This window comes from Cnephaeus nilssonii (genome assembly GCF_951640355.1).
Source record: "Cnephaeus nilssonii genome assembly, chromosome: X".
In the NCBI taxonomy this organism is placed as follows: Eukaryota; Metazoa; Chordata; class Mammalia; order Chiroptera; family Vespertilionidae; genus Cnephaeus; species Cnephaeus nilssonii.
The window spans coordinates 87,393,091-87,418,100 of NC_137071.1; the positions used below are offsets into that span (position 1 = coordinate 87,393,091).

General features: G+C 40.2%; 1 protein-coding gene across 1 annotated transcript in view; it reads left to right on the forward strand.

The window, feature by feature from the left end:
* IL13RA1 (interleukin 13 receptor subunit alpha 1) overlaps positions 1 to 25,010 on the forward strand; it is a 71,171-nt gene that overhangs the window by 11,430 nt on the left and 34,731 nt on the right. The window contains exons 3-6 of the mRNA XM_079764525.1: positions 4,367 to 4,505; positions 8,530 to 8,650; positions 16,018 to 16,205; positions 23,166 to 23,317. Of these exons, the coding sequence (XP_079620651.1) occupies positions 4,367 to 4,505; positions 8,530 to 8,650; positions 16,018 to 16,205; positions 23,166 to 23,317 (600 nt within the window). The remainder of the gene's footprint in view (positions 1 to 4,366; positions 4,506 to 8,529; positions 8,651 to 16,017; positions 16,206 to 23,165; positions 23,318 to 25,010) is intronic.

Sequence of the window (25,010 nt, forward strand, 5' to 3'; positions counted from 1 at the left end):
TGTTAACCACGTTCAAGGATCGGCCAGGTGAGGTTAATTCTTCAGTATACTTATCGGAATTTAAACTTAAAAGTAACTTGAGGAGGCAGTGGAATCAGAATTGGGTTTGAAATTTTGTCTTTTCCCCTTTCAAGCTGTGTGATCTTGGGCAAGTTCACTAGCCTCTCTGAGCCTCCAGTTCCTTGTTTATAAAAGGCTGGTGGGGGAATGAGCTAATAATTGTACTGTTGACCCTTGAACAACATGATTTTGAACTGAACAGGTTCACTTATATGTAGATTTTTTAAAATAAATACAGTCAACCCTTAGTATGTACCTGGTTCAAATCTGTGAGTTCAACCAACCGTGGATCAAATACAGTATTTCTGCATTCCCAACCACTGTTTCCCAGCTGTTGTTTCCCAACCTTGGATCAGAAATACTGTTTTCAACCTGTGGTTGGTTGAATTTGCGTATTCAAAGGGCCCACTGTAGGCCAAAATTTATGAGGATTTTAGACTGCTAGAGTGGGTGTTGATACCCCATCCCGAGTTGTTCAAGGGTCAACTGTACCTACTTCATATGAAGGGCATGTGTATTAAAAGGAGATGATATTTGTGGGCCCTGGCGGGGTACCTCAGTTGGTTAGAGCATCGTCCTGATGTGCCAAGGTTGTGGATTTGATCCCCAGTCAGGTCACATACAGGAATCAATCAGTGAATGCATGAGTGGGTGGAGCAACAGATCAATGTTTCTCTCCCTTCTTCTCTGTCTCTCTCAAATCAATCTATATATATATATAAAAGCCTAAGCGACTGTTAACAACCAGTCATTCCAGGCACTGACCACCAGGGGAGTCCTGACCAATGCAGGAGCTGCCCCTTTGTGGTCAATGCGCTTCCACAGCCCACCTCCCACAGTCCCTCCCCATGGCTGGCTGGCCCCCGATAGGCCCCGATCACCAGCCAGGCTGAGGGACCCCGCCTGTGCATGAATTCATGCATCAGGCCTCTAGTAAATAAATAACAAAGAAAAGAAGATGATGCTTTTAATGCACCTGACTACAGACTTAGTGCTCAGTAATTGTTAGCTTTTATCATTATTGCTATTGTTAGGTTGAACCATAAGCAATTGTCACTTTTTTGGTGCAACCTAATATTATCATTTGATCTTGTTCCTCCCATTTTGCCCCTGAAGAGACCAAATAGAGACCATAAAGGGTGTCCTCTGCTTAAAGTAACTTATTTCAGCCATTTGACAGCGTTGGTGGCTATCAATCCCAAATTTGTGATAAATGGATTATGTCTTCAATTAGTGCTGGGGGATTTCCTGTCTGGATCTTTTGAAGGTTACAGTCTTGAGGCTGAGAATGAATGATGGGAGTAATTTTCCTTTCCTCTTTCTGTCCTTTGGTCCCAGCATTAACATCATCAGACAAAACTAGGGTACATACATCCTTTGAAGCATATTGAAGAAGTGGTATTATAATAGTTTGCACATGTTAAGGGGCTGATGTGAATGTCCAAAGTTCTCCAATTGCTAAATGAGATAAACCCTTGAGGTCATTTTCAGTCTTCAGATTGGAGGACCATTAAGATGAATCAAGGGTTTATAATGATTCTTTTAAAAAATTAGCTTAAGTGGCTGTCCCCCACCACTGTTTTAGCAATCTAATAGTTTCCCAATCTGGCAAGTGAAAGAAGGATCTGGCATCAGATTTTAGATAGTATCTTTCACCACCAAGAGATAGAAAAGTCTCACCAGGTGAATAAATTAAAAGATTGTTGTTCTGTCCAGGCATCCAGAGAGGCAGAGCTGAAACTGATACCCCTTTCGTTCTTAGAAAGGAATCTGCAACTGGGAAAGTTGTGATACAGCCAAATGAACATTGGTCCTAACGGGAGGGATCAATTCAGGACTCTTGCCTTGATTTTTGATAAAATTTCAAAGGAGGCCAGATTATTTGAAGGGTGGAGCATAATATCATACAGCAGCTAGCTACCAGTGGAATGAGTCACCATAGCCGAAAGTCACATGGGAGCCATCTCACATACCTCATCCAGATCTGCTGGGAGGGCTTTAGTTTCTTACCTAGAAGTGTGCTTGACTTGGCGATCATTGACAATGTGGGTTCCTGCTTTATTCATGCCAATCTAATATTATTTACCTTGAGCTTTGAAAGATATTTTTAAAAATGATTCTATCTCCCCCCCCCCCATTCTCTTTTCTAAGTCCCTTTATTATTCCTATGCCCAAAACATAAGGTTCAAATTTAGGTACTAAAGTATTTTTTCAATTAAAAATTCCATTATAATAAAAATATTTGTGTAATAAAACTCCTCAGCCCTCTCCCTGGAACAATATCTAATGTAATAAGAGAACTGAGATTTTCCATGATGATTCTAATTTATGGCATTTGACTGCACATTTTCCCCCTGGTGTCTTCAAAGGGCAAATGCAGCTTCCAAATAAGAATTATCAAGGATCCTTGGGTCAGGGTGGCTCCTTCAGGGCTATACAAGAGGTCCTGGGATAATATTGTTTTGTTCAACATCTTTTTGTTATAACATTGATTATAACATTGATAGGATGCCATAGGAACTCAACTCTTTTATATCAATTAGCTTGTGGTAAAACTAGCTTCGTTATACATCACTGTCATTTCAAAAGTCACAGAACCTACTGATGGCATTAAGTGAGGACTTAGTGTGTAAGACTTGTGCTTAATAAAATTGTGAGCTTGGTGAAATTTGCATTTGGACCTTTCCTGCCACCATTACCAGGATCCTGGGGCCGGCTTTCCACTTCACAGGCTGAGAAACTTCATTTCCTCAGCACATAGTCACCTCTCAAGAGCCACTTCCTTACTTTGCCATGAAAACTATAAAAGTGAAATATTATAGAAAGCCTTCTGTTGGCCTCACTGGTGTGTTCCATCCCTGTTGGCAGCAACTGTATGGAAAGCCAAATGATAAGTAGTCTTCTTGGCTAGGAATTAGTTGTGAAAATTTACTTCACTAAGAATAGCAGGAGGCCCCACTGAGGGTAGGCATAGCTTTGCTGGTAGGACAGAAATACTCAATGTCCATGGAGCTAAATCACCCTTTCTTGTCTCCCAGCCAGAATTTTACTAACAGACATTTATTTTTATCCAAGGGCTGACCAACTAACTCCCTTTTCAGAGGGCTGTCTTGTCCGGGCCTAAGAGCTGTTCAGTCTCTATAAAGTGATTTTCTTTTATCTTTGCTATTCATGAATTCTTGATTTGCTAGCTACCTCTCAGATGGCATCCTTTATGTCCTGGTTTTGGGAATATCTCATATTTGCCCTCATGTTCACTTGGAAGCAGCCATGTGAAATGGAAGAGTAGAGCCTTAGGGTGGAAAATAGAGTCAGCTGTGACCAATTTTCCCCTTCGTGGCCATCAGCACGTATATAAAAGGAAATGCTGTCTTCAACTTGAGTCAGAAACTATTGCAAAACAGGAAACTCATTGGAGCTCTGGTTAAAAGCAACTCCATTTTTAATAATTCCAACTCCGTCCCCTTGGAAGATATTTTCCTGAGGAACCCTTTAATCTCATTATTCTGAATCATAATAACTAGATTTGTGATTTATGTCTGTATGCTATCTTTAAGTTGGCTTTCTGTGGTTTCACAAAAACTTATCTACTTTTCAGAATAAGAGTGTAGTATACTCAGTGCATATATCAACCGTTAAAATTTCTATGGGTGTGTAAGATAGTAAAAATGGTCAAACAGTACAGAAAGATGTTTAATGAAAAATCTCTCTTTGGCCCTGAGGCCCCCTTTCTTTACTTCCTCTCCTCAGATATGACCAGGATGACTAAGCAATCCTTTTTACCTTGATCTTGATGGCATACTGCATCTGCTTGGAATGGAATTTTGATAATATTATTGTGTTTTCCATAGAATTTCTTTTAGATAGTTGATGTTTTAGTATGGTAGGATTTCTAGGTAAATGTCATAATGTTTATACATTTAAAACATGGGAAATTGTCTTTTATCTATAACAGGGTTTCTTAATGGTGATACCACTGACATTTGGCCCAGGATAATTCTTGTTATAGGGGGAAGGGAAGGCTGTACATTGCATTGTGGGATGTTTAGCAGCATCCTTGGCATCTACCCATTAAATGCCAGTAGCAAGTTCCTTCAAGTCATGACAACTGAAAGTGTTCTTAGACAATTCCAAAGGTCCCCCAGGGTTGGGGGGTGGAGAAAATCACCCTAAGTCGAGATGACTTATGTATACCATTGGATAACTTTTCATTTTTTTATACATCTGGGCATGCTAATGTATTATTACATAAATGTATTTCTGTGTGTTTGCTGTAGCAATGCCTATTTTTATTTCCTAACCTTAGAAAATTGCTCCAGAAACTCATCGTTCAAAAGAAGTGGCCCTGAATGAGAGGATTTGTCTGCAAGTGGGGTCCCAGTGTAGCACCAATGAAAGTGACAATCCTAGCATTTTGGTGGAAAAGTGCATCTCACCCCCTGAAGGTAACAACTGAAAGGAGTTTCTCTTGGTATATAGAGAATAATCCAAATTATCCATATGCTTATGTTCAGTGTTCATTAATTCATTCAGTTACAAACATTTGCTGAATGTAATAAGTTACAAGCACTTGTACTGGGTGCTAGCAACACAATGATCAATATGAGGATGTCCCTGCCTTCAAGGTGCTCACCAACACCTTGAATAACAATGCTCAAGAGTTATGTAGCACTTAATAATTTGGAAAATCACACACACACACTTTTTTAAAAAATATATTTTTATTGATTTCAGAGAGGAAGGGAAAGGGAGAGAGAGAGAAACATGAATGATGAGAGAGAATCATTGATTGGCTGCCTCCTGCACGCCCAACACTGGAGATCGAGCCCATAATCCAGGCATGTGCCCTTGACCAGAATCAAACCTAGGACCCTTCAGTCTGCAGGCCAACACTTTATCCACTGAGCCAAACCAACTAGGGCTACACACACACACTTTTCATCAAGCCTCATAAGCTTATCTTGTGAAGTAAGCAAGGCACATATTATCCTTTTCATTTTATGAGGGAACTGAGTGAGTTGCTGTAGGTCTTAAGATTCCAGATCCAGTGCTTTAAAAACACACAAAATATGTACTATCTTCCTCATTATATAGAGAGATTAGTTTGATACACAGGATATATTTGGGCAAAGATGTTAAAAAGGCAAACAGCTGGCCTGGCTCCAATTCAAGATTAGCCTTAGAAAAAGCTGTTAAGTAGTCATTGTCCCCCACCTGCCTTTGCACCCACCACCCAATATCCTTTTGGCTTTTATGTTGCATGCAGGGAGTACATACTAGTATATACTGCTTAAGAGCAGAGCTACCAGAGCCAAAATGTCCAAGTTTACTACTTAGTTCTGCCTGTTTCTGTGACCATAGGCAGATCACTTAGCCCTTCCTTCATTAAGTTTCCTCATATATAAAATGGAGATGATGATAGTACCTACTTACCAGGACTGTTGAAAGGATTACCTAAGTCAGTATATGTGAGGCACATAGAATAGTGCCTGGCAAAGAGTAAATGCTCTGTACATATTACCTATTGATGTTATGTTGCCCCTTGTCTGTGCAGGGCACAACTACTACCTCCAAACATTAGCACTGCATGGCACGTTCTCCAGACCAGCAGTCACCAACCTTTCGGACCTCATGGACCACCAGTGGTCCACAGACCACTGGTTGGTGACTGCTGCTCCAGACCATGCTGTCTACCTGCCTTGCACTGATCAAAAGTATATAATAGCCCTATCTATTGACTTAGTGCATAGAGCATTGGCCTGTGGACTGAAGGGTCCAAGGGCACATACCTCAGTTTGTAGGCTCTGGCCCTGGCCCTGGTCCAGGTGCATGTGGGAGGCAGCTAATTGATGTATCTCTCTTACATCAATATTTCTCTCTCTGTCTCTCCCCCTCCCTTGCACTCTAAAAATCAATGGAAAAATATCCTTGGGTTAGGATTGACAAAAGAATAAGTATATGAAATGCTATATAATAAAGAGGTAATATGCAAATTGACCCTCACACCCTCACACCCTCACAAGATGGCTGCCTACGACCAAGCCAGCAGGGGGGCTAGTGAGGTATGACCAAACGACTGAACAGCAGGCTGTGTGGGGCAACCAGGCCAGTGGGGGGGGGGGGGGGCCGTTGGGGGCAACCAGGCCAGCAGGGAGGGCAGTTGGGAGTGACCAGGCTGGCGGGGGGGGCAGTTAGGGGTTACCAGGCCGGCGGGGGGAGTGCAGTTGGGGGTGACCAGGCTGGCAGGGGGGCTGTTGGGGACGATTAGGCTGGCGGGGGGGGGGGCAGTGAGGGGTGACTAGGCCGGTGGTGGGGCAGTTGGGGGCAACCAGGTCGGCAGGGGGGTCAGTTGGGGGAGACCAGGTTGGCAGGGGGGCAGTAAGGGATGACCAGGCCGGCAGGGGGGGTAGTTAAGAACGACCAGGCCGGCAAGGAGGGGGCAGTTAAGGGTTATCAGGCAGGCAGGCAGCTGAGCGATTAGGAGACAGCGGTCCAGGATTGTGAGAGTGATGTCCGACTGCCGGTTTAAACCGACAGTCAGACATCCCCCAAGGGGTCCTGGATTGGAGAGGGTGCAGGCTGGGCTGAGGGGACCCTCCCACCCCCGTGCATGAATTTCATGCACCGGGTATCTAGTAATATTTATAAAATAAAGTTTGGTACTGCTAGGAGGCTTGGAGCATGGTTTAAAACAACTTACCTTCCCTATTCTCATTTCTTTAGGAGTTTAATAAATAATCTGAAAAAAACTTAAATTGTATTTTGACAGTAAAATGGTTGATGATGGCTTAGTATAGTACTGCTTTAAGAATCCTGAGGGATAAGAGGTTTGCATTTTAAACAGAGGTATTTAATATAAAGACTTGATGCTTCAACTAAAAAAAAAAATGTTAACAGTAGAAATTTAAGATCATAAAGATTTTAAGGCTCCTAAAGTCATAACACACAATAGGCAGATACTAAGAATTATGTTATGCATACCTTTCCCCGAATTGGTTCAAGGAGAATGTTTAGTTTTTAAAACAAGATGTGTCAGTATTAATCAAAAGATAAGAAGGTAAATTATAACCCAGTAAACTTTTTTTTGTAAATCCTCACCCAAGGATATTTTTCAATTGATTTTTAAAGAGAGGGTAAGGCAGGGAGGGAACGGGGAAGACAGGGGGGTGGGGGGAAGAGAGAGAGAGAGAGAGAGAGAGAGAGAGAGAGAGAGAGAAAGAGAGAGAAACATTGATTTGAGAGAGACACATCTTTGGTTGCCTCCTGTACACACCCCAACTGGGGTTGTGTATCAAACCTGCAACTAAGGTGGATGCCTTTGACCAGGAACCAAATCCGAGTCCCTTTGGTGTATAGGCCAACACTCTAACCAGCCAGGGCACACCAGCCAGGGCTAAACTTGTGTGTTTTTTAACCTTTTGCACATCGGTAGCAGCTCTTTTTATACTCTTTGAATGTATCAATAATTTGAAATATAAAAAAATCAAAATAAATAAGTTTGTATGAAAAGAAACTCCAGTTTTTTATTCTACTGCCGCGCTTTGTAAAATCTGGGGTATTTAAAAAATTAAATCCCAAGTAGAATAAAGGAATCGAGAAAAAAGCAAGCGAGTGCAAAGGATTAAAAATATATTTTTATTGATTTCAAAGAGGAAGAAAGAGTGAAAGAGAGAAGAAACATCAGTGAGAGAGAATCATTGATTTGAGCCCTGACCAGGAATCAAACTGTCACCTCCTGGTTCATAGGTCAATGCTCAACCACTAAGCCATGCCGGCTGAGCTAAACTTGTTTGTTTTTAAAGATAGATAGTGCTCACTTTGGCAGCACGTGTACTAAAATTGGAATGATACAGAGAAGATTAACATGGCTCCTGCACAAGGATGACACACAAATTCATGACAATAAAAAATATTCTAATGATGCTGCTAAGATAAATATATTTTTAATCCTCCTTTTTGGAATTTATCTTCAGAATAGATAACATATTCCTTTGAATAATTTCAGAGAAACTCAGTATTTTTTTAAAAAAATGAAACTGTTTATAAGAAGTAAACAAATTTAATTTTGGATTTAAGTGTGTGTAAATAAGTTATATGAAATTAAGCAATTTTGTGCAAAAAGTAAAGAATGTAGGTAGGTTGTTTATATTTTCACATTAATTTAGGAATTCTGTAGTCATTTCTTATTATGAAAATATTATTTGACCTTTCAACTCTCCAGTTAGGGATATAAGAGGGCCCCTCAATGATAATGAAGGTATTTTCTTAGTATCGAGAGGTGAGAAAGTTGTAAGCATTTTAGATTTGGGTAAAGCAGCATGCAGCACCCCCACCATTCCCATGCCCCATTTTTTTGCATGTGGACGTCTAGCTGTTCTGGCACCATTTGTTGAAAAGACATCCTTTGTTTATTGGCTAGTCTGCCTTACAAGGAAAGAAAGGTCCTAAACTCTTGGCTGGGTATTCTAGGCGATCCTGAGTCAGCTGTGACTGAGCTACAATGTGTTTGGCACAACCTGAGCTACATGAAGTGCACTTGGCTCCCGGGAAGGAACACAAGTCCTGACACTAACTATACTCTTTACTACTGGTAAGTATGGACAGGAGACTTATAGGGGAAGGACTGCTTGTGATGGTGTTGGGAGCCTTTGGATCTAACTTAGTATTAAAACAAAACAAAAAAACAACAGCTAATTCTTTTCGGCACACCCCAGGAGATGGGCAGTTTGCTTTAGTGAAAAATGCATTTGATTTTGGTGGCTACTTTGAAAAAACTTAAAAAAAATAATTATAGATCCACAGGATGTTGCAAAAATGCACAAGGAGATCCTGCATATCCTTCACCCAGCTTCTCCCAATGGTAACATCCTGTATAACTAGAGTATGAAATCAAAACCAGAAAATTGGCATTGGTACAGTCCACTGAACTCATTCAATGTTTACCAGTATTAAATGCAATCATGTGAGTGTTTGTGTAAATCTATGCAATTTTATCACATGTATTGACATAGAACGGTTCCATTACCACAAGGATTTCTTAAGTCTCCCTTTTATAGCCATATCCACCTCCCTTCTGCATCCCCTCCCCCTCTACTCCTTTCCCTCAAGTTTCTAACCTCACAACCACTAATCTATTCATCTCTATAATTTTGTCATTTTAAGAATGTTACTGGAATGGAATCATACAACATATAACTGTTAGAGGCTGACTAAAAAAAAAACACCTCTGCATGGTATCCAAGTTGTTGTGTGTTGTGTGTATTTATAGTTCATTTATTCCTTTTTATTACTGAGTAGTAGTCCATGATATGGATATACCAGTTTGTTTAAGCATTAATTTATTGGAGGATATCTTGGTTGTTTCTAATTTTTTACTTATGAATGAAGCTTCTGTGAATATTTGTGAACATAACTTGTCATTCTCTGGAATAAATGCCCAAGAATACAGTTGTTAGGTCCTATGGTAATTGCGTATTTAGATTTATAACAAACTGCCAAACTATTTTCTAGAGTGTCTGTACCATTTTCCATTCCCACCAGCAATGTATGAGTCTTTGGTGTCTACCTTTAAAAGGGAAAATTATATCATGCCCAGGGTTACAAAGTAATTTAGCTCCCTACAAAATAACTTATATTTGATATTTATGACTACAGCTACAAAATCTGTTAAATTTCTAAATTCATCTTTAATAATTTCCTTTCCTTCAGAGGCTAGAATTATTAGCAACAGGACAAGGAAGAAAGGACCAGGTTAATCAATTCAATTCAATAAGACTTTAATTAGCACACATTTCGGATAAAGCACTGAATGGGCAGCTGAGATAAGATACATGTCTCTTTGCTCCTGTAGCTTAAAATGTGGAGAGGTAGGCCGATCACTTGGATTCCTCTTCTTTGTTCTTATCTTAGCTCAAACATTACTTCCTCTCCAGAAAGCCTTTCTTGACCTCTGAAGTCTAGCTTTGTGTGCCCCATCATAGTTGTATTCCATGGTACCTTGCACTTTCCCATGCCATAGTACTCAGCACATTGTGTTGTAGTTTCCTGTTTACTTAGTGGTAGCCCTCCCCAGACTGCGGTCTCCCTTGAGAGCAGGGACTGTGTCTTGTTTTCCCCTGTGCCTGACACATGGTAGGTGCATGCTCCATATATGAGTTTGAATGTTTGATAGGAACTAAAGCGAGAGAACATTCGGAACTGGGGTGAGAATTTAGGAGGGATAAACAACTCAGGAACATTATGGTTCAGGGCTAAAAAGAGGAGGATTGAGTAGATTTGACTCCCTAAAGAATTGCTAGTGAAAGGGCCATAGAACGAAGTCTCAAAAGGAATAGCCTGGCTCTGTTGATGTTGCAGTGAAGTCTGGAGAGAGCTGTTATTGCAGGCTTTTAAGAGCTCTCAAGAGTTGGTAACATCCTTTGTTTATTACGCTATTAACTCCTCTTGCTTTCCCTGGAATCAGTATTAGTATAACACAGGGAAGATCTTTAAAGAGTCTGTGTCTATAGAGGGGGCAGGGAAAGGAACAGGAGCTGCCTTAAAACTATGTTATTCCATAGCAAAAGTATCCAGGAAAATAACCCAGATATAGGAATTGGGGTGACACTGAAGGTAGATGGTGAGGTAGTCCTTGGATTTCTTACAAGAAAAATAGGGAAGTGTCTTGGGCAATCTACTAGCACAACCAAATCTTAAAGCAAATTGCGAAATGATTGCCCTCCTGGGTGAATAAATTACAAAAGACTGGAACAACCAATCTTCTTCCAGGTTGATGCATTGTCCTGCCAAAGCTGATAACAGACGGTGCTTGGGTTGCCTTTCAGCCTACAAACCATAATCTACCGTCATTGGATGTGGCTCAAGAAGTCATCCCAAGAGAGTGATGGTTCCTTGCACCCAATGGGGCAGGGATCAGGGATAGCACTTCTTGTCATACACATTCCTGGAGTTGGTCATTAGCATGGGCTCTTGTTATAATAAAGACCTGCACTGTCCAACACAGGAGCCACTAGCCACATGTGATTATTTGCATTTTAATTTAAGTTAATTAAAATTAAAGCAAATTAAAACTTCATTGTTCAGTCTTACTAGCCAATTTCACACGTGGCTAGTGGCTCCTGTATTACTCAGATATCAAACATTTCCATAACGCCAGAAAATTTTGTTGGCCAGTGCTGATACAGATTCTATATCTTCTGCCCTCACCATCCCATAACTTATTCTTTTCTGGAGCCACCCTCCCTGGGTTCAAATCTTGGCTGTCTTTCTTACTAGCAAGTGTAATTTGAGGCAAGTGCCTTCTCTCTGAGCCTCAGTTTTGTAAACTGTAAAATGGAAATAGTAATAATAGTACTACTTCTTAAGGTTGTTGTGAGGGCCACTATTGTATGAAAAGTGTTTAGAGCCATGTCTAACCCCTAACATGTATAGAGTAAGCACTCCATACATGATAGCTATATTGTATTTTATTATTCATCCCACTCCCTTGCAGATGTAGCCAGTACACATTGCTGGCCTCTTCCCCCATCTTGAAGGAATAGCACCTAGCCCATACTTCCTCCTCTTCTGCTCTCCCCTAGAGAGATTCTTTCCAATCAGAATCACAAAAGAAAGAGAGACATATGGCTTATTCCTTACCAAGCATTTGAAATTGATTTAGGTATCAATTTAAATCATGTAAAACTCTCAGACTGTTTCCCTAATCCCCAATCCAAAAATGTAGTGTCATTTTGAAGCCCCAGGGCTGTGACTTGTGACTCTGGAGGGAGAGTCTGGCATTGAAGGAGCCTGACCTTAATTGCTACAGACAAGCCATGTCAGTGAATTTTAGGGAATTTCTTACCACATTAATCATCTTCAGAGTTGAGGAAATAGTCTTTCATTTGTCCATTCCCTCCGTATGTTTGCAGTGTGAGTCTGTGGAGGATTTCAGTGTGTGAATTTTAAAGATTTTAAAAAAATATGTTTTTATTGATTTCAGAGAAAGGAAGGGAGAGGGAGAGAGAGAGATAGAAACATCCATGAGAGAGAAACATTGATCACTTCCTCCTTCATGCCCCCTACCAGGGATCGGCCTGCAACCTCCTGGTGCATGGGACGATGCTCAACCAACCGAGCCACACAGGCTGGGCCAGTGTGTGAATTTTTAACATGAAGCAGCTAAATGTCTTCTGTCTTAGCTTATCATCTAATCTTTCACAGGAAGTCCCCCAAAATTGTCTATTAAAGACCAATATTGCCCAGCCAGTTGCTCAGTGGTTGAACATTGACCCATGAACCAAGAGGTCACTGAGTCAATTCCCGGTTGGGGCACATGCCCGGGTTTCGGGTTCAGTTCCCAGTAGGGAGAGTGCAGGAGGCAGCCAATCAATGTTTTTATTGATGTTTCTCTCTCATTGATGTTTCTATCTATCCTTCTCCCTTCCTCTCTCTATAAAATCAACAAAAAACATTTTAAAAAACATTATTTTTCTTTTTCTTATTTTTTCTAAATTACAACAAAAAATAAATTTTATATCTGGGGTCCATGAGAATATGTGAAATACTCAGGGTACAAAACTGAAAAAGGAATCTCAAAGATTGCCCATTAGAAGAGTTCCTTTCATTATTTGAAACAAAAAAAATTTAACTTTCTACATAGTTTTCTTTAGTTATGTAACAAAAATGTCATTAGTATCTTGGTTTCTGTTTCTGGCTGTCTGTGGAAAACACTCCAGGCCTGTCTGTTCTAAAAACTAGCCAAGGCAGTGAGTTTTTAAAAGACTTTTCATTCATGAACCACTGGGGCCTACAATTAGGAGCAAAGCCTTATGTACTATTTCTTAAGGGACAAGAGCATTTTTTTAAAATATTGAAGCATTTCTTTGCACAGCCTTTGAAGGATTAAATATATTAGATCGGAACTTTTTTTAAAAGACCTTATTTTCTTGGAGCAGTGTTAGGTTTACAACAAAATTGAGAGGAAGATACAGAAATTTCCCACATAACCCCTACCCCTACACATGCACAGACTCCTCTATTATCAACATCCCCCAACAGAGTGGTACATTTGTTACCAATGGTGAACCTACTTTGACATATCATCACCCAAAGTCCATAGTTTATCTTAGGGGTCACTCTTGCTGTTATATATTTTATGTGTTTGGATGCATGTATAATAACATGCATCCACGATTATAGTATCATGCAGAGTATTTTCCTTGCCCTAAAATTCTTTATTCTCTGCCTTTTCATCCCTTCCCCCAACCCCTGACAAACACTGATCTTTTTATGGTCTCCATAGTTTTGCCTTTTCCAAGAATGTCATATAGTTGGAATCATACAGTATCAGGCCTTTTCAAACTGGCTTCTTTTACTTAGTAATATGAATTTAAGGTTCCTCCATGTCTTTTCATGGCTTGATAGCTCATTTCTTTTTAGGGCTAAATAATGTTTCATTTTCTGGGTGTATCACAGTTTATCCATTCACCTACTGAAGGACATTTTGGTTGCTTTCAAACTCTAACAGTGAATGTTATATTTGTGTGGATATAAGTTTTCATGTTTTTATTGATTTCAGAGAGATGAAGGGAGAGGGAGAGAGAGATAGAAACATCAATGAGAGAGAAACATCGATCGCTGCCACCTGCAGGCCCCTACCAGGGATCGAGCCTGCAACCTGAAGGACTGAGGACATATTGGTAGCTTTCCAACTCTAGCTATGAATGGTATATGCAGGATTTTATGTGGACATAAGTTTTCAACTCCTTTAAGTAAGTACTAGAGTGTGATTGCTGGATTGTATGGTAAGAGTATGTTCACTTTTTAAAGAAACTTCCAAATTGTCTTCCAAAGTGACCATTTTGCATTCCCACCAGCAATGAATGAAAATTCCTGTTGCTCCACATGCTTACAAGCATTTGGTGTCATCAGCATTCTGGATTTTGGCCATTTTGATAGGTGTTTAGTGTTATATTGTTGCTTTAATTTGCATTTCCCTGATGTGGAGCATCTTTTCATGTGCTTACTTACCATCTGTATATCTTTGGTGAGGTGTCTGTGAGGGTCTTTGGCCCATTTTTAGTTGGGTTATTTGTTTTTTTGTTGAGTTTTTAGAGCTCTTTGTGTATTTTTTGGATACTAGTCCTTCAACAGATGTGCCTTTTGCAAATATTTTCTTGCATTCTGTGGCTTGTTTTCTTATTTTCTTGATATTGTCTTGCAGAGCAAAAGTTTTTAATTTTAATGAAGTCTAGCTTATTATTTCTTTTATAGATCATACCTTTGGTGTTGTGTCTAAAAAAGTCATTATCATACCTAACTTCATCTAGGTTTTATTCTATGTTATTACATAGAAGATTTATAGTTGTACATTTTACATTTAAGTCTGTGATCCGTTGTGAGTTTAGTTTTGTGAAGGGTATAAGGTTTGTGACTAGATTTATTTTATTTTATTTTTTTTGCATGTGGACGTCTAGCTGTTCTGGCACCATTTGTTGAAAAGACTAGCTTTGCTCCTTGGTATTGCCTTTGCTCCTTTGTTAAAGATCAGTTGACTGTATTTATGGGAGTAGATCTGAGTTTTATAAGTCCTGATTTGCAGTAGAATCCTCTGGAGAATTGCTGTTAAAATGCTGATCCCTAGGCCCTGGGCAAAGCCTTCTAAATAGGATCCTCTGAGAGAGGGTTTGAGAAATCTACATTTTAAATGACTGCAGATGATTCTGCGATAACAGGTCAAGGGTTTTGGACTCTTTACTCTTAGTCCGTTATTTAAACTGCTTCTCTTTTCTGCAGAATCTTTGCACAGCTCCCATTGTGGCTGATGATGTAAAGCCAACTCTCTTCTGCCACTTACTACAAAACAGAATCCTTTAATAGCATAGACGAAAAAGTGTAGTGAGCACATTCTCTATGCTTGCACTGTGCTAGCTAGGTGCTGATGATCATTGAGGAAAGGTATATGTAGAGGTTTTCGAAATGGGAAGTAATATACCAGCAGTACTGGTTATGGAAGGTAGTTAAAGCCACATGGTGAAGTAAGACACTTAAAAAGCCAGTGTATTCTGGAACATAGATCTGGCAGTGATTGTAGGGAACTAATAATGAGGGTCCCAGAGGTAAGTCTGGAGAAGACATGACACCTGAAGTGAGTAGGACATGAAAGTGGGTGAGGCCAATGGAAATATCACAGGAGAGAATTCAAGCTTTGCAAAGAAAGAAATAACAGAATTTAGTGATAGAATATAGGGAAAGGAAAGGTAAAACGGAATTTCAAAGGCTGAAATTGAGGAGCCCAGAGGAAATGAGCTCAGACTGGTGGAAATTTGGAACATTAGAAGGAAAGGCAATTTGTCAGGGGAAAAGGGACATATGTTTTGGTCATTGAATTTGAGGCAAGAGTGGAATACTAGAATGGAGCATTTGGAAGTCTGGGACTGGATCCAAGGTGAAAGGTTAGGACTAGGCATCCCTAGCATAGAAATTCTAATCAAGGGATGGAAATTATAGGCTTGGGCTGAACAGATGTGTGACTAAGAAATAGAGAGGGATGTGCAGAGGGCTATTAACTGAATAGGAACCCTCTGAGAAGAGGAGAAGGGAGAGGAACAAGACAAGAAAACAAGGAGGGAGCAGAAAGTGGGACCAGAGGAGAACCATGGAATTCAGCAGATGGGATATTTTCAAGAAGCATAAAACTTTTCAACCTCCCCTCATAACACCTCGTATTCAGAAGAAGAAAAAGAACCAGTACTCCTGTAGTTTCCATAGCTATAGGAACATTTGTTTCTCTTAGAGTATGAAATGGAGCCACGTAAAGTATCGTATTAGAAAAAGCTATCTTGCCATATTGCAAATATTGCTTTTCATGGACATCTTAAGTCATTCAAAACAAAACAAAACCCAACAATGTCTACCTTTGTTTCTTGAGTTCATTGTTAAAAATAATGCAGAAGATTGTCTTATTTTACCTTGTAGGCACAGCAGCCTGGGAAAAATTCGTCAATGTGAAAACATCTATAGAGAAGGTCAACACATTACTTGTTCTTTTACTCTGACTAAAGTAAAGGATTCCAGTTTCGACCAACACAATGTTCAAGTGATGGTCAAGGATAATGCAGGAAAAATTAGACCATCCTTTCATATAGTGCCTTTAACTTCTCGTGGTAAGTTTTCAAAGTCCTCTATGACAGCGTGGACAAAAGTGTTAATGTCTTTTGAACAATCAATACATATAATAGAAACAGATTTTGTTTTTAAGATCTTACCAGAAAAAAGACTATGTTTATATACCTTTATTTGATCTTTTTTAAAGAAGCAAGCTTAGAAATTATTTTATTTAGTACCTATGCACATGTTTTCTCCTTGTTCACTTATGAGTACACTGGGACAGACAGCAAGCAGTTAGTTATAGAACCAAGATTGGAACCCAGGCTTTCTGACTCTTAAGATCTGTTCTCTTTTACTTATAATACTTGACAGGATGGTGCTACAGAATAACTATGATTGAATATAGTTTGAACAATCTATTTTATAGTGGGTTTTTTTAAAAAGCTTAGACTGGAGATAGAATGATCAGGGCTGATATTCAAATTATCTAACATTCTGGGTCCGGCACTGATCAATGAGAACAACCAGTGCAGCTGAGTATCAGCATATTAGAAAGAGCCTCCCACTTGAAAATAAAATATCTGCTTGAAGTGCTAGCTTCTTCACTTTGGAAAAGATATATGTATATACTAGTACATGCTCTTAAAGTGTTTCCTCATCTATAAAATGGAGTGCATGGTCCTTCTTGATCTCAAAAGATTGTACATCTGACCCTTGAACAGCATGGGTTTGAACTGTATGTGTCCACATATATGTGTATTTTTTTAAATCTGTACGGTATTGTAAATGTATTTTTCTTATGATTTTCTTAATAACATTTTCTCTAGCTTACTTTATTATAAGAATACCATATAAAATACATATAAAAATACATGTGCATCAGTCAACTGTTTATATTATCGGGAAGGCTTCTGGTTAATAGTAGGTTATTAGTTGTTAAGTTTTTAGGGAGTCAAAAGTTATATGCAGATTTTTGACAAGGGGTGGCAGTGATTCCCTTAACCCTCTGTTGTTCAAGGGTCAACTGTAGAAGGTTTAAATGCTGTGAGGTGTATAAAAATGTTTTGTAAATCTCTAAAGCATTATGTTTGTTTATATGTTGCAATACCCTGACAAGGAGCTCAGATACTGGCTAAGTGGTATACAGAAAATATATAGGCAAATAACCATAAATTGACAAAAGTGCCCAAGTCTGTGAGCAGAACACTATTTGCTCTTTCAGGTACTCAGGGAAGTGAATTCTAATAGTGAACCAAAGGGAGCTTAGTTTGTAGGTCCAGGGAGTGAAGTTGTGGTAATATGCCAAGTGGGATAATCTGAAGCAAAGCTCTTCTTTGTCCTCTTCCTTGCTTGGCAGGTTGTCCTCAATGGACCTTTTGAAGCTCATTTTGCTAGTTTTCTTCCTAGAGATTAGTGGTGACATAAAGGGAGATACTTCTCAGCTAGAATGTGACATCTACAGATTTTTTGTTACTTATTCATTCTCTTCTGTTGCGTGGTCTTATGCATAGCTGACTCCCAAAAAACTCAATTGACTAAGCTAATTTTCTTATTTATTTTACATTGTGGTTATAATCACATAACATTAAATTTATCATCTTAACCATTTCTAAGTGTACTGTTCAGCAGTTAAATATATTCACATTGTTGTGCATCAGATCTCAAGAACTTTTATCTTATAAAACTGAAACTCGATGCCCCAAAACACTAATTCCCTCTCATTCCTCCCCCCTGCTCTTGGTGTTACAGAAGACCGGAAAAAAAACCAAGCCATGCTTAGAGAAAGGGAGTTACATTTTATTAAGGGCAGGGCCAGAGAAAAACGTGCCTTTCAAATTCTGGGCCCCCCCACATGGAGGAAACCTTTTCTATTTATACTTTTCCTAGCTCTTTTGTCTCCCAAATTTGGAATGAGACTTCCGGGTCTTCTGGGAAAGAAGGCCTACATGCTGGGAAGGGGCCATGAGAACATATCTCAAGGCCTAGCCTGGTGTCAGCACTGACAACTCTGTCTGGGGCAAAGTCCACGGCCTCTCTGGAATGGGAGTAGTCTTATTTTCCTTATCATTTAAGCAAGCAAGCGTTTACAGAAGCCAAAATAGCAGGGTTAAAATTTCAAACAGCAGTTTTTATATAAGATAGATGATTCATTCCCCACTGGTTTTATGTACATGAGTCGAATCATTGACTCTTTTGGGTCATTGTTGGTGAGGGAGTTATATTGACCCCTGAGGACTATAAGCTTGTTAGAATTAATTCTCTGCTGAATAAAGTCAGTGGGCCTGTTTATAAGATAAGGGCCCGGAATGAGGGCCAGGACTAATCTTTAGAGCAGTGGTTCTCAACCTTCCTAATGCCGTGACCCTTCAATACAGCTCCTCATGTTGTGGTGACCCCCAACCATAAAATTATTTTCGTTGCTACTTCATAACTGTAATTTTGCTACTGTTATGAATCGTAATGTAAATATCTGTGTTTTCCGATGGTCTTAGGCTCTACAGCAGCGGTTCTCAACCTGTGAGTCGTGACCCACAGGTTGAGAACCGCTAGCAGGGTCGCCTAAGACCATCGGAAAACATAGATATTTACATTACGATTCATAACAGTAGCAAAATTACAGTTATGAAGTAGCAACGAAAATAATTTTATGGTTGGGGGTCACCACAACATGAGGAGCTGTATTGAAGGGTCACGGCATTAGGAAGGTTGAGAACCACTGCTTTAGAGGGTCCGAAGAGTCCTGGACTCTCTATTTTGCCTGGGCTGTCTTAAGCGAGGTGTGATGAAGCCACGTCGGGATCCTGTCGACCTTGACTGCCGTGTGGGTGGTCCTTTCCAGGTAGGAGTCAGTCCTTGTGTGGCACATTTATTTACCCAAACAGAGTCACCAGGGTGGAAGGATGGACCGGATCAGAAGTTGGTATAGGCAGAGTACCTTGGATATGCTTCTGGACTGCTTTCTGGGTAGATTGTAAAGCCTGTAAGAACTTGAGTAAAGATTGGTTATGGGTTTCAGCTTTTCTAGATTGGGTTTCCATGTAAGCTGGTGAGGTGGGTAGGTCAGGGTTTGGAAGAGTCACTAGAATCTGTAGAGGCCCCACTGGTTTTAGGGCAGCCTCCTGGGCTGCTTCATCTGCAGCCTCGTTCCCTCTTGCTTTTGGGGAGTCCCCTTGTCTCACATAGGTAGAGATGGAAAGACTTAATTACATCTGGTAGTGCTAGTTGGCCCATCATCCTTGCTCTGCTCATGTCTGTCTAACTGCCTAATATATTACCTCAAGAATCCTGGCTCTGAATTCTTTTAGGGAAAATGGACATTGGTGGGCTCTTCTAGCTACTTCCTGCTGAGGCAGGTCAGAGGTTTCTCTCAGAGCCAAGAGATCCTTGCTGTCTGTCAGAGGGACAATGAGGCCTGGGCACAGAAGGAGGTGGGCTTGTGACCTGGCGGAGACAAACTGTAACAAATGGTCTGGTGGAAGGGAAAGAAAACCTTTCAGTTTTAATAACTTCAATTGAAATAGAATTTTTCTCCTCAAAATTACCCCCATGTTTATCAAAAGATCCAAATCAAGACTAATTTATCTATTGTATTTAATTTGGCCTGATTGTTTGCATAAACATAACAAGAATGGTAACTGACTACCTTTGCCGGAATTTCATGATTGAATCTTAATGTGCCCCACAGGGCCAGGAAGCCAAGCCATTCAGCTGCCGTCAGGCCTGCCTGCAGTACCTGCTGAGTTAGGTGAATCCTCACCTGTAGTGGCTCTACCCGGGCCCATGCCCTAGGCTTCAAGTCGCATCTCAGCCCTCCTACTTGTCGGGGCTCAGAGTGTGTGGGGGTTCCGCAGGGACGCAGAGGCACTCTTTTGCTCCCCTTGTACTCTGACCAACCGCCAGTGATGGTAGGGCATGGGCCTGATGCTCTAGTACCTGCTATTTTCAGGGCTACCAAGCAGGATACCAGACTTTCTCCATGGTACTCTTATTGGCTTCAAGTCTTCAGAGTTCAGGCAGGGCTCTTTAAAACATGATACTCCAGTCAAAGTTTCTGGTTAATAAAACCACTATTGGAAACCGGTCTTATTGAATTTATGCAAAGAAATGTATTGCCATGATTTATTTATTAAGTATTGCCAAATTTCGGAGGAATTTTATAAGGAGAAAAATATACTGACCTGCTTTAAGATAGAATTTTTCTTGCCAGTCCTTTTTATGGACTTTCCAAAGTAATATTTTCTGAATGTATTATAACAAACAGTAACGGTTAGATTTCTTTTATCAGTCCTTCCCTAAGTACTTAGGCATAAGCTATTTACCCTCTGTTTAGGGAGGCAGAATGTAAATTATTTACTCTTCCTGGCTTACTGGCCTGTATTATTTGATTTCCTTTCAACATTTCTCTTCTCCTTCTTATTACATACACAACCTTTATAAATTTTACACTTCCAAATTAGCCTTCAAACCTTCTTTCTATGTCCTTTAAAAATGCATAACCATGCCTCAGACCTTCTACTCAGTATTCCTTATTCTTTGAAACCTCAATCCTTTAATGATTCCTCAAAAGTAAACAGCTAGAATTTCTTAGTTTAACATTTATGACTTAGACCTTCTGTGATAAAACTAAGAGCAGGTAAAAATATTTCTTTTTGAGAGACAGAGATTTTTAAAACTTAAACTAGTTGTAACATTAAAAATATTATATCTTAAAGTTCCTTTGCTGAATATTCCACCACCGCCCAAGAAGTACCCAGTCACCCTGCCCTTCCTGGCTCAGACAATGAGATTTTCTTTATGTGTATTGGAAGGGTTAAAAAGAATAAAACGGGGCAGAGGAAGATCCACTGTGTTTTGCAGAAAGCCTTGATTCTAGTATAGTTCAGATAAGTAAGAAACCAAGGACGCCAGTAGAGTGAGTTGTAGCCAGTAAAATCAACAAAAACCTATCTCTCCCTGCTCTCCCCACCGATGCCCCCCCCCCCTTTTCTGCATTAACCATTTACTCTGTCCTTAGCAGGGGAAATAAGGCAAGCAGTCTGAGGTCCTGTATAACCAGGCTTTTTACACTTAAGGAACAGCTGCTCTCCCTCCCAGATTTTCCTTCTTTACTCCAAGGCTCCAGAGGATCTCAAATCCTCCTCCTCCTTCACCACTTCTGATATCTCCAACCATCCCCCTGTCCCCCAGCCTAGGGCTCTTATATCTCAGCAGGCTGAGAGTGAATTCCACAGCCTCGACCCTTTCTCACACCTGCTCCAGAGCAGTCTTCGGCTCTCCTCCTCCTTCAGAGACCCACTGTAAATCTATCAGGAACGGCAGGCAGGTTGCAGTTCTTGGGACCACATGATTCTCTGTTTGCTAGCAGGGTTGAAAAAGGCAGCCTACAAAGCAGTTAATTATGACTAATCTTAACTCAACAAGCCTTTGTTTAAACTTCTCTGGATTGGCAACCTTCACAAATTTTATACCTTTAAATTAACCCTAGAATTCCAAAATTTTAAACTAACACAGCAAAATTATAAATCAAGGAAAAGCAATTAAAAGTTCTCTACTGTCTTCCCTCTAAAGCAGGGTTTGCACTGTCTTTCACACAGACTCTCACACTTACATTTATACATCAGACAGTCTGAGTTTTTGACTTCTACCAGATATTTACTCAGAGTTTAAACAGTCCACCTGATTCCTGATTAATTGCCTGAGGAAGTCCTTGACTTCCGGGGAGGTGATCAAGCTCCCCCTTCCACTCACTCGAAGTGGGCCTGAGTGATAGGGGCCTCTACCTTACAGTTTCTGTCGGCAGGTCCAGAAGTGTCCGTCCACTCTCTCCAGATGCCGGCCGGGTCCTAGTCTGAGGTACGGGAGTGCCCAGAGTCCCCCAGTTCAATTCTGCTAAATCAGCAGAGCGGTGCCTCCCAGAGGCCTGTCCAGCTCCCCCGGGCCCCAAACCCAGTCCACTCACCGCAGGCCAAAAGACCAGCATGTTTGGCCTTCTTCTCGGTCAGGGAACCATTATGTTATAGAAGACTGGAAAAAAACCAAGCCATGTTTAGAGAAAGGGAGTTACATTTTATTAAGGGCAGGGCCAGAGAAAAACGTGCCTTTCAAATTCTGCCCCCCCCCCCACATGGAGGAAACCTTTTCTATTTATACTTTTCCTAGTTCTTTTGTCTCCCAAATTTGGAATGAGACTTCCGGGTCTTCTGGGAAAGAAGGCCTACATGCTGGGAAGGGGCCATGAGACCATATCTCAAGGCCTGGCCTGGTGTCAGCACTGACAGCTCTGTCTGGGGCATAGTCCACGGCCTCTCTGGAATGGGAGTAGTCTTATTTTCCTTATCATTTAAGCAAGCAAGCGTTTACAGAAGCCAAAATAGCAGGGTTAAAATTTCAAACAGCAGTTTTTAAATAAGGTGGATGCTTCATTGGTAACCACCTTCTTACTTTCTGTTGCTATGATTTTGACTACTTTGGATACTTCATAAATGGAATCATATAGTAGTTGTTCTTTTGTAACGGGCTTATTTCACTTAGCATAATGTCCTTGAGGTTCATCATTGTTGTAGCATGTGTCAGAGACTAAGCTAATGTTTAAATTGTGGTCTTTGATTGGCAAAATGGGTAACAGCTGGGGAAACCCCTTGCACTTGGTGCCCCTGTTACCCATTAGGTGGAGGCACATCTGGACCAGACGCTTCTTTTCTTTACAATGCAGCTGGATATCCTGATTATACCCTGGCCATGTTCTAACCAGATGCATGTCAGAGTTCCTACCATCTGCCAGACACCCAAAGATGTTCCTTAAATCCATTACTAGGCAATTTAGCATAACCTTTCTTCATTAACCATGGCTAATCAGAAATCTAGAACTGTACTAGTATGTCTGATCATGGAAGGCCATTGAAAGTATCAGCCCTATTTTGATTTAACTTTGTGACTTTTGTTATCTGTTCCCACATAGGTATCTCATAAAAAAACAACTCTGGAAGCTAATTTGTATTCTTCTATTTCTCTTTCAGTGCAACCTGATCCGCCACATATTAAAAGGCTCTTCTTTCAACATGGTGAATTATATATGCTAGGGAAGAATCCACAGAATTTTATTAGCACTTGCTTATCTTATCAAGTAGAAGTCAATAACAGCCAAACTGAGACACTTTATACTTTATCCGTAAGTGTTTTCTAGATTGTTGTTTATATTTGGATATTTTTCTTTCACTTGAATTTCTTATAGTATAACACATTGAAATATCAATGAAATTTAGCTCTTAGATTTGTCACATAATTATTATGATGATAATTCCTTGTCTGAAATAGGTTGGTGGAAGGTTTGAGGGTTTATGATAGCATTGACTGCAATATTCACGCCATATATTAATTCATTTGCTCAAAAAAATTTTATTAGCCCTGGTCCATGTGGCTCAGTTGGTTGAGCACCGTCCTGTGCATTGCATTCCTGGACAGGGCACATGCCCAGGTTGTGGGCTTGAACCCTCGTTGGGGTGTGTGCAGGAGGCAGCTGATCAATGTTTCTCTTTCACATCAATGTTTTTCCCTCCCTCTTCCTTCCTCACTCTCTAAAAAATCAATAAAAACATATTTCATAAATTTTATTATGTATCTACCATGTGCCATACACTATTTTTGTGTACATGACACCTGTATCATGGTTTGACTTACAATGGCACAAAAAATGATACAAAATCTTTTTCCATGAAGCTTACCTAATATAAGATAAATATGTAAATTAATAAGCTAATTTCAGGGAATGGATGCTATGAAGAAAATTAAATGGGGTGATATAGTAGCGTGATGGGAGGGCCTGAGGGAATAGTAGGTAGGGTAATAATTCAAAGTGGAGACATTTGAGATGAGACCAGAATGATGAGCAGGAGCTAGCCATGTGAAGATCTTGGGTTGGACGGGACAGCAAATACAAAGCCTAAGGAAGAAATGAGTGTGGCATGTGTGAAAAACAGAATGAACTCTGGAGTCAGATCAGGTAGATACTTGGAGGCTCTGGTATGGCCATTCAGTTTTCTTAAGAGTTTGTGGCAACTAAAGTATTCAAATTTGAGTAGTTAGTATTGGTTGGATTATATACGATTTTATTATTCAGAATCTGGTACAAAATATGCTAATTAGAGGTCCCTGTGGGACACTGGGCATAACATCATGTGGCATAACCGCAGGGCATCAGTCACAAACTGGGCCTCAGACATTTTTGTTTGGGCCACAAAATGGAGTTTTGTTTGTCTTTTTAATTTGAATTTTTTACCTAGATTTAAAACTGTGGTGCCTGGAGAGTGTAGTTTCCATTAGGTGGCACCTCAAGACCACAGAGACTCAGTTGTGTGCCACCTGCCCTGGCCCTGTGCATTTGAGTTTTAGAGGTTCGAAACCAAGTGTTTTGTGTTGGCTTTTAAAGGAGCCCAGCACACATGGGCAAATTCCTTGGTTCAATTGTTTTAGCTCCTCAGGGGAGTTTCAAAATACAGACTTACCATGGTTTGACTTACGATGGCACAAAAAATGATACACATTTGCTAGCAACTGTACTTCAAAGTTTGAATTTTGATCTTTTCCTGGACAAGTGATATGCAGTACGATACACTCTCATGTGTAATTAATTTTAGTTCAATGCTTCAAACATTCTTCAGGCCCACTGTGCTTTTAGCTGTGTACATTAATGATGACTATCCATATATCCATTATTTTTCACTTTTGGTACAGTATTCAATAAATTATATGAGATATTCAACACTTTATTATAAAACTAGAGGCCCAGTGCATGAATTCGTGCACTGGTGGGGTCAGCCAGCCCGCCCCAATGGGGGCCATCGGGGGTGGACAGCTTGGGTGAG